Source organism: Podarcis vaucheri, assembly GCF_965113315.1.
Source record: "Podarcis vaucheri genome assembly, chromosome: Z".
Classification (NCBI taxonomy): domain Eukaryota; kingdom Metazoa; phylum Chordata; class Lepidosauria; order Squamata; family Lacertidae; genus Podarcis; species Podarcis vaucheri.
In genome coordinates, this window is record NC_138758.1 from 43656305 (window position 1) to 43676144 (window position 19840).

A 19840-nucleotide genomic window follows, 5' to 3' on the forward strand; every position below is an offset into this window, starting at 1 on the left:
ATAATGTCTCCAGCCTGCCGTCTGCCCTCTCCTTGTTTTGAGGTGGGTGGGGAGGTGAGGTGTGCTAGTGCCTCAGCTCACAAGGGAAAGCAAACCTGCTGCCTGGCCCTTGTGTGAATTGCCAGGCTTTGACACAAGCTGTGTACGGCTGGCTTGCAAAACCACCACAGTCAGGGAGTGTGGCTGGTGGGTGGGGTGCAAGGAGAAGTGTCCGTTTCCAAGCAGGACCTTCAAGAAGCCTGAAAAGACATTTGTTTGGAGAAAGGCCGGCTGCCCAGGGCCTGGCAGTTTCCCGCTTGGGATGATGAGGTCGCCTTTTCAGGGAACACCTGAGGCTATTCAGTTGGACCAACGGCCGAAGAGGTGAAAGTGTGCAGAGGAAAATCAAGGATTGTTGCAAACATCACAGGAGATTTATGATGGTTGCAGGGTTTTGTTGATCTGTGGATTTTTTATTTAGACCTGCGTAAAACATTGGGCAAGAATACACAGAGGAATTATACCAGAAAGATATGGATGTCTCGTACACCCCAGGTAGTGTGGTTGCTGACCTTGAGCCAGACATCCTGGAGAGTGAAGTCAAATGGGCCTTAGAAAGCACTGCAAATAACAAGGCCAGTGGAAGTGATGGTATTCCAGCTGAACTGTTTAAAATTTTAAAAGATGATGCTGTTAAGGTGCTACACTCAATATGCCAGCAAGTTTGGAAAACTCAGCAGTGGCCAGAGGATTGGAGAAGATCAGTCTACATTCCAATCCCAAAGAAAGGCAGTGCCAAAGAATGCTCCAACTACCGCACAATTTCACTCATTTCACATGCTAGCAAGGTTATGCTTAAAATTCTACAAGGAAGGCTCAAGCAGTATGTGGACCGAGAACTCCCAGAAGTGCAAGCTGGATTTAGAAGAGGCAGAGGAACCAGAGACCAAATTGCAAACATGCGCTGGATTATGGAGAAAGCCAGAGAGTTCCAGAAAGACATCTACTTCTGCTTCATTGACTATGCAAAAGCCTTTGACTGTGTTGACCACAGCAAACTATGGCAAGTTCTTAAAGAAATGGGAGTGCCTGATCACCTCATCTGTCTCCTGCGAAATCTCTATGTGGGACAAGAAGCTACAGTTAGAACTGGATATGGAACAACTGATTGGTTCCAAATTGGGAAAGGAGTACGGCAAGGCTGTATATTGTCTCCCTGCTTATTTAACTTATATGCAGAATTCATCATGCGAAAGGCTGGGCTGGATGAATCCCAAGCCGGAATTAAGATTGCCGGAAGAAATATCAACAACCTCAGATATGCAGATGACACAACCTTGATGGCAGAAAGTGAAGAGGAATTAAAGAACCTTTTAATGAGGGTGAAAGAGGAGAGCGCAAAATATGGTCTGAAGCTCAACATCAAAAAAACGAAGATCATGGCCACTGGGCCCATCACCTCCTGGCAAATAGATGGGGAAGAAATGGAGGCAGTGAGAGATTTTACTTTCTTGGGCTCCATGATCACTGCAGATGGTGACAGCAGTTACGAAATTAAAAGACGCCTGCTCCTTGGGAGAAAGGCGATGGCAAACCTAGACAACATCTTAAAAAGCAGAGACATCACCTTGCCAACAAAGGTCCGTATAGTAAAAGCCATGGTTTTCCCAGTAGTGATGTATGGAAGTGAGAGCTGGACCATAAAGAAGGCTGATCGCCGAAGAATTGATGCTTTTGAATTATGGTGCTGGAGGAGACTCTTGAGAGTCCCATGGACTGCAAGAAGATCAAACCTCTCCATTCTGAAGGAAATCAGCCCTGAGTGCTCACTGGAAGGACAGATCGTGAAGCTGAGGCTCCAATACTTTGGCCACCTCATGAGAAGAGAGGACTCCCTGGAAAAGACCCTGATGTTGGGAAAGATGGAGGGCACAAGGAGAAGGGGACGACAGAGAATGAGATGGTTGGATGGTGTTCTTGAAGCTACTAGCATGAGTTTGATCAAACTGCGGGAGGCAGTGGAGGACAGAAGTGCCTGGCGTGCTCTGGTCCATGGGGTCACGAAGAGTCGGACACGACTAAACGACTAAACAACAACAAAACATTGGGCATCCCGTTTTCATCCCGAGAGCTGCATGTGCTTCTGGGCAACCTTCTGTGGGGCACATGCCCCTAGTGCCGTGGGTCAGAATCAGAAGTGAGAGGAGCAACAATGCACAGTAAATGTTGCATTTGTACAGTTAGGCTAATTTCTGCAAACACTCAGGACACTCCTCTCTGCCCTCCATCCAGGCAAGCAAGAGGCATCATCAGGGTTCAAGGACACATTCCGGCCAGGCAAAAAACACTCCAGGAGGGTGAGAAGCAGGGCTGGTGAGGGGTGTGGTTTGAGGAGAGGGGCGTGGCCTGGGGACAGGCCTGGAGGGCTTGCTCAGTGTTACTATGTACACTGACTGGCTGCAGCTCTCCAGAATTCAGACAGGGATTTTCTCCTAGCCCTACTGGGAGCCACTAAAGATTCAGCCTAGGAGCTTCTGTGTACAAGGCAGGTGCTCTGCCACTGAGCTTATATTATTATTAAAAATTTATTTATTTCAACTCATTATTCGCTCTTTGCGCAGATGTATCAAAGTGGTTTAAAGGTAAGGGGACCCCTGACAGTTAAGTCCAGTCGCGAACGACTCTGGGGTTGCGACACTCATCTCGCTTTACTGGCCGAGGAAGCCGGCGTTTGTCCGCAGACAGTTTTTCCAGGTCATGTGGCCAGCATGACTAAGCCGCTTCTGGCGAACCAGAGCAGTGCACGGAAACGCCATTTACCTTCCCACCGGAGCAGTACCTATTTATCTACTTGCACTTTTTGGTGTGCTTTCGAACTGCTAGGTTGGCAGGAGCTGGGACTGAGCAACGGGAGCTCACCCCGTCGCGGGGATTCAAACCAACGACCTTCCGATCGGCAAGTGCTAGGCTCAGTGGTTTAGACCACAGTGCCACCCACGTCCCTATCAAAGTGGTTTAAACCCACTTAAAAAACATAAATATACCATAACATTCATAGTCATATGAAAACACATACTATTCATTTAAAAACAAAACTTTCTCCAGTAGAAAACTGTGGAAAGCTTTGGCAGCAAAAACATCATCAAAGTCTGTCAGATGCCTGGGGATGGGAAGGTGAGCTTTTTACCTGGTGAGGCAGACCTCACTCAAGAGAGCCACAGGGAAAGGCTGCCTTCTCCCTTGTCACCACCCTCTGAGCCTCACTCAAAGAAGGGGCCCAGGGTAGGGCCTCAGGTGACGACATAAAGGTATGGGTATGTTCCCCTTTTGAGAGGCATTCTAGAATATACTGGGATCCTGATCTATAAAGTTTTATAGGTCAAAACCAGCACTTTGTGCCTTCTCAATATATGTAAGCCTCTAACTTAAAAATAAATAAATCTAACTTAAAAAAAAATATCTATTTCTGCATTTTGGAAAGCCAATTAAAACACTATTTATGCATTTATTTATTTTTTTAAAAAGACAACCAAGCACTATGAATTGGACTGTGTAGCTGTTAACCTAGATTGTGCTATATGTTCTGTTTGCCTTGAACCTGTCAGCAGCTGGGCTGCTGCACTAATTTGATGCTTCTGCACTGTTTTCAGAGGCAGCCCTATGTAAAGAGCATGGCAGTAGTCCAGTCCTGAGGTTTCTAGAACATAAATCATAGCAGCCAAGTTATTTATATCCAAATAGGGTTGTAGTCGGGCCACTAGTCTGATTTGACAGAAGGCACTCTGTGTCAGCGTGGCCGTCTGTGCCTCAAGTGGCAGCAGTGGGTCCAGGAGCACCCACAAGACGAGAAACCTGCTCCCCAAGTCGTCCCTATTAAGCTCCAGCTCCAGTCCATCCTTGTGACCATGCACTGATCCAGCACATTAGCTGTGGTCCTTCCCCCAAATCTCTGCCTCCCAGATGTTCCCATTTCCTTTGCCTGGCCTCCAGGGAGCTTGCCATCTGCAATCAAATCCAGAAGTGGCAGGTGGGCTGCACGTTTGCCTGGCCTCAGCAGCATGTGGCAGACAAATCAAGACAAATCTGCGCCTTGCAGTAGAAACATTTATCTGGTTATTTAGTCTGCTGCCTCTTGCTAAGACTCTTGTTCAAGCTACTGAATCCAAGCATGGCTTCTGACCTACTCCTTGAATGGGTAGGGCGGGTTGAAATATGCCAATTCTTTTAAATGTATTTTCTTTTGTTGTTTCTTTGCACCGTGCTTCAGGGGCAATAATTACTACTGCACTTTTGCATAGTGCAGGGGCAAGGAAGCTTTTTCCACCCGAGTGCCGCATTCCCTTTTGGACAAGCTTCTGAGGGCCACATGCCAGTGGTGGGTGCAGCAACAAACTTAATTTTTCCTTTGTGGTTTCTACACACTCCCCTCTCTACCCTCCACACAGACAAAGAAGAGGCGTCAGAATTGAAGAGCACATTCCAGCTAGGCAAAAATTATTGGAGTGTGAAACAGGGCCTGTGTGGGTGTGGCCTGTGGAGAGGGGTGTGGCTTGGGGAGGGTTCCAAGAGTCAGCTAAAAAGGCATGGAGAGCCACATTTGGCCCCCAGGTTTGAAATTTCCCAGCAGTGGCATAGCACTTTCAAGGGTCCAAAAGTGATTGGTGTTGCAGTTCTGACAGTGACCTTGTAAGGAGGAGGATGGTGAAACTTGTGGCCCTCCCAGATGTTGCTGGAGTACAACTCCCATCATCACTGGCCATTCTGGCTGGGACCAGTGGCAGTCACCGGGTCCAACAACATCTGGAGGGTACCAGTTTGGGGAAGAGCAAAGTATGTGTTGCCAGCACTGGGGGGGGGGGGCAATTCTCTGTGTGATCTGGCTGAATCTCCAATCTAAGCAGTGCTGCCCCACAGAGGCAACACATGGGCATGTGATGGGTAAGCTCTCCTGAAAGTTAAGGTAGTTCTTGGTAGTTGCTACCTCTCTGCATGAGGAGAGAATTTGCACAGTCTGTGTATCAGGCATGACTGGAGAGAACAATAGGCTTCCCCAGCCTCTGGTGACTCCACTTCCCTGTGTGAGTTTCTGCTGTGCCCTGGCTTCCTGGCGGGGAGTTGCAATGTTCAAAAGTGCAATGGGCAGTCTTCTTTGAAGCCAGATATTCCTTGTGTTTAGGCAGTGACTGAATTACCCATTTGGGAAGGAGGCAAGATTCAGCATGGGGAATGATGCAGAGTAGTGACAGAGATCTTCCTATCAAATCCAGCATCCCGTTCTCTCAACCGACTAGCCAGATGCCTGTGTGAATTCCACAGCACATAAGTGCAAATGCCCTCATCTGCTGGCCTCTCTGACTGTGTGTGTTTTACCAGTCAGGAATAAATCACATGATGTGTGCCAAGCTTTGAAAGTGGTTTCTTCCTAGCTCTGCCACTGTCACATCTGTCTCTTCCTGTTTTTTTGTCCCCCAGGTTCTGCACCCAAATCGGGCAACACCTCTGTCTTCAAATGCCCCACAGAGTTCCCTCTCATCCTATGGCACCCTTACGCCCGGCACTACTACTTCTGCGTGATGACTGGGAAGGAGCATGAGAAGTGGCGAGCCGTTTTCCAGGACTGTGTGCGCCACTGCAACAATGGTAAGTCAGTCAGAAACTGCCTGTTTAGCCTCTTGGTGGACAGCAGAGGCTGCATTCACACAACAGCCTATTCCATTTCCCCCATGGTTTCACTTGACATTGTATGTTTGAGTCTGCATATGGTGTAAATGCCGCTTCCAGAACTAATGAAATATGGGCATAGAAAAGATTCCAGCAAGCGTTTAAAGGTTAAAACAGAAGGTGCTTGCTGAATCTCTTTACGCAGGTTCCCTGAGGATTATTTATTTGATTGATTGATTGATTGATTGATTGATTTGATTTATTACGGCCATTGGCCCATATCTAAAACAATACATCAAGATTTATCCATAAACAAACAATTTAAAACAATTCCAAGTTAAAAAACCCATATAAAACCAATTTTACTTCAATTAAGTAAACACTATATACAATAAGCTCCCTCTGTGTCAACCGTAATTCAAATCCCTCGGGGATATGCGTCATAGTTCTGGCACTTATTGATGGTTCTTAAGTTTGGCTAAGCTGTCAGAGTCATACAGTGATCCATTTCTCCTCTTATGAAATAAGACATTAATCAGGTATCTAGCGACTGCAAGGGATCTACTTGAGTCTTCCTCATTTAATAAGTATATTATCTGGGCTTCCTGAGGTCTGTCAGCAATTCTCGATAAATATGGGGCCAGAAACTTGGACCGTGGAGCCGAATGTAATGGACAACAGAAGATTATATGGTATAACGATTCTATAGATCCACTTTTACAGTCACAGAGGAGTGAGATCTGTCCGTTGGAGAGTCTGTTACCCAACACATTTGATGGGAAAACATTGAATCTAGCCTTTATAAAGGCATACCTGTGCATCACCACAGATAAGGTAGTTAAATAAGCTGGGAGTTTCGTTGGTGTTAAGCCAAGGTTTATCGGCGAACAGGTGCCACCACCTGTCGCAATATTAAATTGTAAATCGATCTCCTCTAATCTGTGAGTTATAATTCTCTTGGCAGAAATTAAATCCAATTTTAGTAGTTCAGATGGAGATAGTCCTAAGGACACAAGTTTCCCATGTATTATTTTTGCCCAAGGGCTAGGGAAGTCATCTCTCCAGAGACACTGTATCAAGTGGAGATATGGGAGTTTATGCCATAATGCCAACCAGTAACAGAGGATGCATTTCCATAGTGTGGTTTCTAGAGATGTCACATTTAGTTCGAGTCGTATAGCTGTATTGCCTACACACCTGGGTAGTTTTAGCAACCTTCTTAGCAGCTGGTTTTGGATTACCTCCAACTGGGTTAGATTAACAAAGGATCCCCATATTGGGATTGCATATGCTATTGTTGCAATAACCTTTGCCTTGAAAACTTTTAACACTGATAGAATATGGAAAGCCCCATCTGAAAAGAAAAAACGCAGTAGCGCAAAGGAAAGGGCTTTAGCTCTATTTAATACATATGCAAGATGGACCTTCCAGCCCATGTTGTGTTGGAGGAGGACACCCAAGTATTGAAATTTAAAAACTTGGTCTATGGCTTTCCCGTCTATTCTCCAATTATAGGTTTTTCGACTCTTGGTGAAAATTAGGACTTTGGACTTTGCGTGATTAATTGTAAGAAAATTTGATTTGCAATAAGCATCAAAAATTTTTAAGGCCCTCCTAAGGCCAACTCTTGAAAAAGATAGGATCACTGCGTCATCTGCGTAGAGTAGAAGGGGGCAAATCTATCAGAGGCGCCCTCATATCGCTTATAAATAGATTAAAAAGGGTCGGAGCAAGGATACAACCTTGACGAACACCTCTATTGATGGTTACTGGATTTGAGAGGTCGCCTGCCGGAGTGATTCTCACCCTAGCGGCCGATCCGTCATGCAGTCATGCAGTTTAGTTATTAGATTATTTGTTTGTTTAACAATGTTTGTAAGACATTTGACTGTAGTAAAATCTCTAAGCAGTTTACAAGAAATATAAATACAGATTTAATAATAAATAATAAAAACAACGCGGGTGGCGCTGTGGGCTAAAGCCTCAACGCCTAGGGCTTGCCGATCGAAAGGTCGGCGGTTCGAATCCCCGCGGCGGGGTGCGCTCCCGCTGTTTGGTCCCAGCGCCTGCCCACCTAGCAGTTCGAAAGCACCCCCGGGTGCTCGCCAGAGCAGCGATGTCACGCTGGCCACGTGACCCGGAAGTGTCCCCGGACAGCGCTGGCCCCCGGCCAATAAATGTGAGATGGGCGCACAAACCCCACAGTGTGTCAAGACTGGCCCGTTCGGGCAGGGGTACCTTTACCTTTAATAAAAACAAAACAAAACACCATTGACAATAATTAAAATTAACAGTAAAAGATATTCAAATGCATTAACATTTTTGTGTCTGGATTGGCTTCCCTGAAGAAGAAGAAATGTTTTAAGTGGTCTCCAAAAGAGTACAGTGAATGTGTCTGCCTAATGTCAATAGGCAGGGAGTTCCGAAGTGTAAGGGTCCACAAGTATTAATGTGGCACCTGTAATAGTTTCATGGACTGAAGCAGTCAAGTGGGCTCATATGGGGCAAGTAAACTTGTCCCAAGCCATTAAGTGCTTTAAATACCAATAGGAACACCTTTAACTTGGCCTGGTAACAGATTGGCACCCAGTGCAGATATCCTTTCCCATCACTCTGAACATAGTAGGACTTCGTCAACTGCAGCATGACTGACTAATTAATGGGCATGTATCTTCTACTTAGGGATGCGGGTGGCACTGTGGGTTAAACCACAGAGCCTAGGACTTGCTGATCAGAAGGTCGGCTGTTCGAATCCCTGTGACAGGGTGAGCTCCCGTTGCTCGGTCCCTGCTCCTGCCAACCTTGCCGTTTGAAAGCATGTCAAAGTGCAAGTAGATAAATAGGTACCGCTCCGGCGGGAAGGTAAACAGCATTTCCGTGTGCTGCTCTGGTTCGCCAGAAGTGGCTGAGTCATTCTGGCCACATGACCCGGAACCTGTACGCTGGCTCCCTCAGCCAATAAAGCGAGATGAGCGCCGCAACCCCAGAGTCATCCATGACTGGACCTAACAGTCAGGGGTCCCTTTACCTATCTTCTACTTAACCTCCTCTAGGAAAGGAGAGCGCTCCACCTTCAGAGGTTTTAACTGCTGAACAGCCTTTTTATCTCTAGGAAGTTGCTCTTGATATATTCAGTCAAAATCTTCTTTCTTGCAGTATCAACTGTTTTATTCCAGCAGAGGCAAGAAGGAACAAGTATGGAAGTGCATTGTGGGAAAGTGTGTGTGTGGGGGGGGAATGCCTTATGGACTGAGACCAATGACCCATCTATTCCAGCACCCTGTTCTCCCAGGGGCCAACCAGCTGCCCCAGTAGGAAGCCTGAAAGCAGGATCTGTGTGGAACAATTCTCTCCTCACTCAGGATCCCCAGCAAAGGAAAGGTTTCTCCAACATAGGAGGCAGAGCATAGCCATCATGGCCAGTAGTCATGGATAGCCTTATACTCCACAAAATTGTCTAATTCTCTTTTAAAGGCATTCAAGATGATGGCCATTACTACCTCAGGCAGGAGCAAATTTTATAGCGGAACTATGTGCTGTGTGAATATATATATTCAAAACATGTTTATATTTTAAATAAACCTGCCTTATTTCTTCCTCCCCTCTCTCATATAAGTGTCCCTGCCTAGTTTTTTTTCCTTTCTCCCAAACACAGTTCAAAATTCATATAAACAGGGGTAATAATAATAATAATAATAATAATAATAATAATAATAATTTATTGTTTATATCCTGCCCATCTGGCTGAGTTTCCCCAGCCACTATGGGCGGCTTCCAATCAAGTGCTAAAAACAATACAGCATTAAATATTAAAAACTTCCCTAAACAGGGCTGATTTCAGATGTCTTTTAAAGATAGGATAGCGGCTTATTTCCTTCACATCTGAAGGGAGGGCGTTCCACAGGGCGGGCGCCACTACCGAGAAGGCCCTCTGTCTGGTTCCCTGTAACTTGGCTTCTCGCAGTGAGGGAACCGCCGGAAGGCCCTCCGCACTGGATCTTAGTGTCTGGGCAGAATGATGGGGGTGGAGACGCTCCTTCAGGTATACTGGACCGAGGCCGTTTAGGGCTTTAAAGGTCAACACCAACACTTTGAATTGTGCTCGGAAATGTACTGGGAGCCAATACAGATCTCTCAGGACCGGTGTTACGTGGTCCCGGTAATAATACAACATCAATTTTCAAAGAAAAACAGTGTGGGAAAATATCCAAATGCCTGCAGGTAACTGCTGCAGAGGTTAAAACAGTGGTTTTCTAACAGAGTTTCCCAGGAAACCAAATGTTTGGGTGCATTGTAGAGTGGCGAGCGCCTTGAGTTTCGTGAGATCTGGTGCTTCTGGGGTTTGAACCCGGGACCTTCTTCATACAAAGCAGATGCTCTACCATTGAGCTATGGCCCTTGCTGCAAGCTTCTTGAAGGACTGGCATGGCTACAAAGAGGTCATGTAAATTTCAGTCTCTGCTTCTCATCAGCTTTGAGTCACCCTCTGCCAACCGTGACAAAGTTTGTCTAAGGAACTTAAATTTTTTGATGGGAACTGTTTTGGATGTTGTGAGTATAGGTTTCTGAGCAGGCACAGGGAGTGAGCAACTGGTGGAGCAACATGATGTGTCTTTTCCACAGCTGGGTCTCAAGTTGCAGTTTGTTGAGCTCCACAGCTTGAGCCAAAGAGATGCTTTGGAAGAGACAGAGTAGTGCCCAGACTTACCAACTGGGAACACCTCTCTTATAATCCGGCCTCAGAATTATTTGTTTACCTGGGGTGATGAATTTGTTAATAGCAGCAGTGTTGCAGTTTTGTTTATTTATTTTATTTAACGACATGTATACAGTCAGGGGGGGAAGAAAGTGCACCCTCTTTGAATTCTGTGGTTTTACATATCAGGACTTAATAGCAATCATCTTTCCCTAGCAGGTCTTAAAATCAGGAAAATGCAACCTCTGATGAACAACAACACATGACATATTACATCATGTCATGATTTATTAAACAGAAATAAAGCCAAGATGGAGAAAACACGTGCGAAAAACTAAGTACACCCTTACTGCTTCCATACGAATTAAGAGGCTAAGTAGCAGACAAGGACTGCTAATAAAATGCCCTTGCTTAATTGATCATCAGCAAGTGTGCCCACTTCTATAAAAGCAAAGACGATACAATGCTCTTAGAAAAGCAACTGCTGCTGCCAATGAAATTGGGAAGAGTTCTAAGGGCACCTTCAACCAGTTTTAAGTCCATCGTTCTACAATGAGAAAGATTATTCAAAATTGGAAAATGTTAAAGACAGTTGCCAATCTTTCCAGGAGTGGACTTCACAGCAAATTCACCTCAGATCCTGCAATGCTCAGAGAAATTGCCAAAAACCCAAGAGTTACATCTCAGGCTCTACAGATCTCAGTTAGCATGTTAAATGTTAAAGTTCATGACAGTGCAATTAGAAAAAGACAGAACAAGTATGGTTTGTTTGGAAGGGTTTCCAGGAGAAAGCCTCGTCTCTCTAAAAATAATATGGCAGCATGGCTTTGGTTTGCAAAGTTGCATCTGAGCAAACCACAAGACTTCTGGAACAACGTCCTTTGGACAGATGAGACCAAAGTGGAGATGTTTGGCTATATTGCACAGCGCCATGTTTAGCAAAAACCAAACACAGCATATCAGCACAAGCACCTCATACCAACTGTCAAGCACGGTGGAGGGGTGATTATTTGGGCTTGTTTTGCAGCCACAGGACCTGGGAACCTTGCAGTCATTGAGTCTACCATGAACTCCTCAGTATACCAAAGTATCCTACAGTCAAATGTGTGGCCATCTGCCCAACAGCTGAAGCTTGGCTGACATCGGGTCATGCAACAGGACAAGGATCCCAAGCACACCAGCAAATCTACAACAGAAGTTTATACATTTTAAAGAGAGCTTTCTCTTTTGATCGAATCAACTCTTTTTCTAATCTACAGTAGATGGTTCTGTAGCGAGAAAAAAGGAGAAAAGAACAGAATCAAAGTATTGCAATGGCCCAGTCAAAATCCAGACATCAACCCAATTGAAATGCTGTTTGGGACCTTAAGAGAGCTGTGCATAAATAAATGCCAGAAAATCTCAATGAACCGAAGCAACGTTGTAAAGAAGAATGGCCCAAAATTCCTCCACAACAATGTGAGAGATGGATAAAGTCCTACAGAAAACAATTACGGTACTTCATGTTATTGCTGCTAAAGCTGGTTCTACAGGCTATTGAATCATAAGGTGTACTTAGTTTTTCACACATGGCTTTTCCATTTCGGTTTTATTTCTGTTAAATAAATAATTTCACAGTGTAATATGTCATGTGTTGTTCATCTGAGGTTGTATTTACCTGATTTTAAGACCTGCTAAGGAATAGATGATTCTTATTATGTCTTCATATGTAAAACCACCGTATTCGAAGAGGGTGCACTTTATTTTCCCCATGACTGTATGTTGCTGGATTGTAAGAAAACCTTTTAGCTGTTTACAAAATAATATAAAAACAAAACGTCCTCAATTTTTTAAAAAAGACTAGTAAAAGTAAGATATTATAAAAGATGCAAGAGATCACTAAAATCAACAGTAGCTGAAAAGAGATGAAATACAAGCAACTTCTGCATGTCTGGATAGCCTTGCCTAAACAAAGATATTTTTAGCAAGCACCAAAAGGAATGCAAAGGCCTAATATCAATAGGCAGGGAGTGTAGGTCCTGCCACACTGTAAGATTGATTTATTTGGAGTGTGGAATAAGAATTATGCAGCACCTATGACAGTGCTAGTTCTGCAGATTGAAGCAGCCAAGTGGTAAGGCGATCCTGCAAGTAAACCAATCCCAAGGTGTTAAAGGCATTAGTAATAGCAGCACCTTGAACTTAGTCCAACAGCAGATAGGCAACCACTGCAGCTCTCTGAGCAGTTGTGTTATGTGCAGACAGGGCCTCACTCCTGTCAGCCTTCGTGTTGCAGCATTCTGTACCAACTGCACCCTTCAGGTCAAGCTCAAGGGAAGCCCCACATAGAGTACATTGCAACAATCCAACCTTGGAAGTCACCATTGCCGGAACTACTATGGCCAAGGTTGTTGCTGCTATTTGTTAGTAGGGCTCATAGTGTGTGCTTCTGATGGACACAGAATGAAGCAGGCATGATTTTGAGCAGATGCTGTTAGGCTCCAGCTCCCATCAGCCCCGGCCAAAATGGCCTGTGCCCAGGGTTTATGGGAGTTGCTGTCCAAAACCTCTGAAGTGCAGGTTAGGACAGGCTGGTGTAAAGACAAGCCAGTGCAGAGATTTCACTGGTTGGGCTTTTAAATTACTGAATGGAATAACAGCTTACCCACAGGGCTGGCCCAATACATTTTGGCACCTGAGGTAGATCTCTAAATAGTGTCCCACTCCAGGGGAAAAGGGGGGGATGGAAGATCTGCATCAGGAACAAGGGGGGGAAGGAAGATCGACATCAGGATCTGCTGCCCCTGTGGATCCTGTCGCCTGAGGTGGTTGCCTCACCATTCTTCATGGGTGGGCCAGCCCTTCCTGCCCACGCCCATCAAAGCCATTTCCACTGATGTCCATTGTCTGGAGATTTTCTGCTTAAGGGATTCTCAACACAAATATTCCTACATCTTCCCAATGTTGTTGTACTACAACTCCCATCATCCATGACCATGGCTGAATTGGCTGGGGCTGATAGGAGTTGTAGTCTGATCGACCTCTGGATCAAATCACATGGGCAGCCTTTGCCGGCCTAGTGCCCTCCAGATGGTTTGGAATACAGCTCCTATGAGCCCTAGGGCACAGTTTTCCTTTCACTCTCCTTTAGTGCCAACCTTGAAGGAGGGGGAGAGGAGGGATACTTGTGCAAGAAATTAGTATTATTTATATGGTGTTTGTGTGCACTTGCACTTGAATATCATTTAAATATATATATATATATATGGAACTGCAGATATGTTGGATAGCTTTTCTCTGAGGCAAGCCTCACACCCACCTTCCTTTGAATGGGCACGCAAATATTGATTGATTGATTCTGAGAATCTGCAGGAGCTGTGGGCCTTTTTTCTCACCTGGGGACAAATTAATGCCTTCCCCAAGCTCCAATTAAGGTGAGCTCTTCCCAGCACCTGCTAGAGCCTAAACCGCTGTTAGCTATGCTCTCTCTCTCCTCCCCCCCCGCCGCCCTTTTACTGCTTCCTACTGCAAAGTTGTGCAAACTTTCTGTCCATAGTGGGCCCTTGGCATGCTTTGGCAGGTTCTGGCAGGGTCAAGCATCACCGCCACCCTCTTTTTTCTCCTCCTCCTCCTGCACCGCTCTGTGGGCTTGCAGCCCTGCCCTGCGCAGGGTGAGGCTTTGCTGGCAGAGGGTGGCATTTTCGATGCGGTGATCCCCACCCATCCTGTCCTCTCCTTTTCTCTCTTGGCAGGTTTCCCGCTGCCTGGCCTACGTGGAATGCGTTGTGCGGGTGGGAGAGCATTAGAATGCCAGGCTAGAAAGCCATCCATCACCCCTCCCCACCCCCTTGGGGAGGACTTCCCTCTGAAATTCCTTTTCCCACCCTGAACTGGGCAGATCCTTCCACGGTGCTTACAATAAACCACCCTGTCCTTCCCCCTCCTTCCCTTTCCTCCCTGGTTTCTTTCAAGCTGCAACGTTTTGAGAGTTCACTCCCAGTACGTGTGCTGCTTTGTTATTTTAAGTTTATGTCCTTTGCAGTCACGTTTTAATTTATTGCTGGGCTCAGATGGCTCAGCGCCACCTCCTTAAATGAAGGAGTCGTCGTTAGGCTGCATGTTGTGCAACTGACCCATGGGACAAGGTCATGTGTGCAAGAGAGATTGCAAGGTTGGCTTTCTGTGCTTTTATTTATTTATTCCTCTTTATGAAAACCTGCCACACACACACACACACACACACACACCTGTCCTTGTCCTGCCTCTCCAGCTAGCCCTCAGAAATTGCCCCACACTCCCCTCTCCCTTCACCAGGTCTGTTTTGCACCTTCCTAATGAGTTTTTGCCTGGCTGGAATGTGTCCTTGAACTCTGATCATGCCTCTTGCATGCCTGGACAGAGGGGTGTGCATAGCTTGTAGCTCAAAGGTAAAATCTGTGTTCGTAATGTCTCTGGTCCCGCCACTCAGAAAGTTGCCTAGGAGGAAATGTTCTGCACCCAAGCATCACATGGGGATAGACCCACTTGGACTGTGCCACCTCAACAGGCATGTGGGATGTTGCTTATTGGAGCCCTCTGCTAACTTGCTGTGCTCCAGAGGTTTTGGACTTCAAAATCTGGGTCTGGGGCTGATGTGAGCTGGAGCTTAGGCCTGCTTCATGTTGTGAGCTTCAGGAGCGTACACTGCCAGCCCTACTGAGCAGTAACAACAACCTTAACCATAGTTGTTCAGGCAATGGTGACTTCAAAATGGAGGGCAAGAAAAAATTACTAGTCATCCCCAGGCAGGACTGCAGGCAGGTGGCACTGGATCATCTCCCCTTCCAGAATCTTTCAAGGGAGATGCTGAGCAGCCAGTTGCATACATGCTGTGTGTGTGTGTGTGTGTGTGTGTGTGTGTGTGTGTGTGTGTTCTGCCACATGCCTGGAAAATGGTCATGCTGGCTTTCGGAACCCATCCACGATCAGCAGGCCTGCACCCCCTTACGCCAAAATGAAGCCAGAGAAATGTCCTGAGGTTCATTCTTTCCTTCACCCATCCTCCTCCTGCCTCCATCCATGGCTGCATTTCCCAAGCCTATCTGAAGGGGAACGGCTGCAGCTCAGTGGCAGACCATCTGTGTTGCATGCAAAAGGCCCCAGGTCCAATCTCCAGTGGCATCTCCAAGTGGCACTGGGAGTGACCCCTGTCTGAAAGCTCTAGAGAGCAGCTGCCAGTTGGTGCAGACCAATGCTCTGACTCAGCATAAGGCAGATCCCTGTGTTCCTGTTCCTGTCTGAATTATGAGGACTAGAACCTTAGTTTATGGTTAGGAGGAAGACTGTAGCTCAATGGCTGGGCATCTGTTTGCACACCCAGGTTCAGTCTCCCAACATCTCCAGGAAGGACTGGGAATGTCCCGTTCCTGGAAGCCTTGGAGAGTCATGGCCAGTCATTATAGACAGTACTGAGCTATATGGACCAATGATATGGCGAATATATGGCAGGTTCCTATTTTCCTAAGGAGATGGTGGTTCTGGATCTAGAGTTGCAGGGTGGTGGTAGTGGAAGTGAAGCCTTTCCATAGGATCTCACGCATGTGCACAGCCACAGAGCTTGGCTGCAGCTTCTGGTGTCTCTGAATCCTACTGGGTAGGAAATAGTATTTGTAACGGGGGCAGAAGAGAGTCATGGTCATATTCTGCGTAGCTCCTTGCCTTCCCTGAGGACGGACAAAATATGCTCTTGTGATGTACCAGGCATCCGGTATTCTTCTTCCACCAGTGTTGAAAGAGCCCCTTTTGTTGTTGTTCTTAATCCAGCATCCCTGTTGTTTCCTCCCCTTCCAGAGCCTTGCAAAGAAACCAAAGACAAGGCAGAGTTAACACTACCCTTTCTCAAAGGAGAGAGAGAGCTCTCTGCCTGCTTCCCTTTCCTCTGTCCCTCTACGGTTTGTCCCTGCCAACTCCAGACTTGGTCATTAAAAGAATGCCAGCTTTTTCTTTTTTTCCTTTTACACCTCTTCTTTCCTTCTCCCATTTCAGAGCGGAGTGTGTGCCCAGGCTATAATTCTTGTTGCTGAAACCTTAGTCCAGACCTTGCCAGATCTAGCCACCTCTTGGCTTAACTCTTCTCATTCCACCTATATTTGAAAGCTGTCTATTCCGAAAGGTTTGGGTGGGGGGGTGAGAAGACTGTGGAGAAGTACTCCCAACCTTCCAGCCTCCCCCTTCCCCAGCAGTGAATCACACACAGAGGAATCTTGGGCAGCTGCAATGCACTCCTTTCTCCAACCCGCTTACGGGGGTGTTGCTTGTGTTAAAAGATTTTCAGAAATCATGTGCTGACTGTGATTCATCCCGTCACATTATTTTTAGTCACTTTCTCTTCCCTATCCTCCCCCCCCCCCCCCGCCCTGTGCCAAAATGTGGCAGTTTCCCTTTTGAAGACCTTCCTCCGTCTTCGGCTTTCCAGACAGGATTCCTCTTTTGTGGATGTTACGTCAATTTCCAGAGCACTGTGATTGTAACTCTGACACTGGCACAGGCACAGCCCAGCCTTGCCTGCTTAACTCTTCCTTCTTTTTAACCCTTCTCCCTCTCCCTCAGCTGGTTGGGCTTGCTAGGAAATGTAGGAAGCTGCCTTCTTCAGAACTAGGCCATTAGTCCATCAAGGTTATCATTGTTTGCACTGACCAGCAGTGACTCTTTAGGGTTCCAGACAGGGCTCTCTCCCAACCCTGCTTGGAGACAGCAAGGGTTGAACCTGTGACCCTCTCTTTACATGCCTATGATCTGAGCACCACAGCACTCTCTCCTCTTGTGATTCCCAGCAGCTGGATTTCAGGGGGTCCAGTTTGCTAGGCTGTGTTATTGTTTTGTTTTATGGAAGATTTGTCTATATGGCATTGGGGCAGAGGGCTCGGTTTGCTCTTTCTGTCCTGTCTAGGAGGCTGGGGTAGCCTCTCCTACTGGATAGGATCATTTTGATTGACCCTGATTGCTGTAGGTTGCAGTTTTCCAACCTTGTTTCCCCAGATGTGTCAGACTGCAGCTACCATGATCCCTGAGCGTTGAGCTAGGGATGTTGGGAGTTGTAGTCCAACTCCATCATAGAATTGTAGAATTGGAAGGGTCCATGAGCCATCTAGTCCAACCCACTGCAACGGAGGAATCTCAACTAAAGCATCTGTGACAGAAGGCCATCCAACCTCTGCTCATATATTAGAAGGACTGGGGCAACCCAGTTAGATAGGTGGGGTAAAAATTATAAAATTGTTGTTGTTTCAACAAAACCGAGGAAGGAGAGTCCACCACCTCTCATGGGAGTCTCTTCCACAGTCAAACAGCTCTTGGTGTGAGAAAGTTCATTGGAATCTCTTTTCTTGTTACTTGAAGCTGTTGGTTCATGTACTCACCTCCAAAGCAGGAGAAAACAAGCTTGCTCCATCTTCCATGGGACAATTCCATCAATTGTTGCTCATAAGGCTTGGTTTCCAGATCCTTGATCATCTTGGTTGTCCTCCTCTTCACACATTCCAGCTTGTCAATGTCCTTAAACTGTGGTGCTCAGAACTGGACACAGTATTCTAGGTGTGGTACTATTACTTCCCTTGATCACGCTGAGGACAATGGGACTTGTAATCAAATGGCATCTGGCAGGGGATGGTGGGAGTTGTAATCCAACAACATCTGGGAACCCATGGTTGAAGAACACTGCTCACTGCTCTAAGAGACATAGAGTTGACGTCCCCCCCCTCTAAAAAAGCACCTTCCCCTTTTCTCTTCCAGGTATTTCTGAGGACAACAAGGTAGAGGCTCCTGCATTCACTGATGCCGTCCGCATGTACCGCCAGTCTAAGGACCAGTATGGCACATGGGACATGCTTTGTGGCAATGAAGCACAGGTGAGTCTTTGAGGGAGCAGCCCAGGAAATTAATTCCTAGGTATGCTTGACAACCTGAGGTCATAAGAACATCGGAAGCAGCCTTATACTGAGTCAGAACAGTGGTCCTTCTTGCTCAATATTGTCTACTTTGACTGGCAGATGCTCTCCAGGATTTCAGATAGGAGTCTCTCCCAGCCCCACCTGGAGATTCACTGCCAGTCAGTGCAGACAGTACTGGGCTAAATGAACCAAAAATCTGGCCCAGTTTAAGCCAGCTTCCTTTGTTTCTACCTCCCATTGTGTCATCAGTGCTGTCACCTCCCTTGGCGCTGGTTTTGCCATCAGTAAGGCACCAGGCAAAGGTATTTCTTTTGTACCTACAGGAGTTTGGGTAGCACCAATGACTGGATGTTTTTAACCCAACTATGTTTTATGGATCGGTCTTATTGTATCTTAGTCACCTTGTGAATTGTTTCAGGGCTTTTCGTTGTGGGAAGCAATACAATAAATCGAACCAACCTTTCCTTACCTTTATACCCAATCCAGGTCTTGAGCAACTTAGTGATGGAGGAACTTCTTCCTGAGCTGAAGAACATGATTGGGCCCCGCCTGAAGGGCAAAATCCAAGAGAGACACAGAGTTTGGATCCAGGTGAGTGTGCGCTGAGCATGCACCAGGTCCCACTCTGTAATATGTAAACGTATGGAACTCCCTGCTGCAAGGTCCAAAGTTCAATCCCTGGCATCACCAGGTAGGGTTGAGAGACACTCCCCGCTTAAAACTCTGGATAGCCACTATCAGTCAGTGTAGACAATACAGAGCTAGGTCTGTATTGGTATTGGTCTGACTTTGTATAAGGCAGATTCCTATGTCCCAATGTTGCTCCAGGAATGTGGGAACCTTAGGCTCTCTGAATGTTATTGAACTATAACTCCCATCATCCCTGACCATTGGCCTGGCTGGAGCATGCAGGAATTGGACCCCTGCCACATCTGGAACTCCACAGGTTCCTCAGCTCTGTCTCCCTACTTCTCTTATGAATGGAAAACAGGATTTCTCTACCAGAAATTTCTCCATGCATTTGTGGCCCTGTCCATTTCCAGGCTGCATTCAGTGAAAAAAACCCCAAACAAATAAAAACCATGCTTTTAGCTGTAAGATAATTATGGCCCAGAATGTCAAAAGACCTCGGGTGGGAAGAATATATATATACTGTTTGAAAAACCAGGATAAATATTTCCTTGTGAGCCATTTTTAAAAATAGATTGGCAGAAAACTCCCTTTTAAACAAATATTCAGCTCCCGGTGGCTGCCTTCCAAACACTGCAGTATAATGAGGACATTCCCTCCAGCACACCGGAGCCCTGTGTGGAAGAGTAAAAAAAACCCTCACAAGACCCCTTTTGCATGCACCCTCTCCAAATTTCTTAATACTTCCTTATTTATATGTAGGGTTGCAGGTGTGCCCTGTGATTCTGTGCCGGGAGAAGTCACAGGAATTTATAATTGGGCTCAGAATTAATCCTCCTGTACATCTCAGCATTCTTCATGTATCTATCTATATCTGTATATATACATATACATATACATATACATATACATATACATACACACACACACACACACACACACACACGGCAACCTGGAAGTAACGGAG

The 19840-nt window shown here is 46.2% G+C and overlaps 2 protein-coding genes across 3 annotated transcripts in view; one reads left to right on the plus strand and one right to left on the minus strand.

Moving 5' to 3' along the window:
- Positions 1-19840, minus strand: part of SLC31A2 (solute carrier family 31 member 2) — a 287433-nt gene that overhangs the window by 235057 nt on the left and 32536 nt on the right. The gene's annotated exons all lie outside the window — the stretch shown is intronic.
- The window catches only part of NIBAN2 (niban apoptosis regulator 2), a 100605-nt gene that overhangs the window by 63805 nt on the left and 16960 nt on the right, over positions 1-19840 (plus strand). The window contains exons 5-7 of the mRNA XM_082208880.1: positions 5452-5619; positions 18086-18201; positions 18730-18834. Of these exons, the coding sequence (XP_082065006.1) occupies positions 5452-5619; positions 18086-18201; positions 18730-18834 (389 nt within the window). The remainder of the gene's footprint in view (positions 1-5451; positions 5620-18085; positions 18202-18729; positions 18835-19840) is intronic.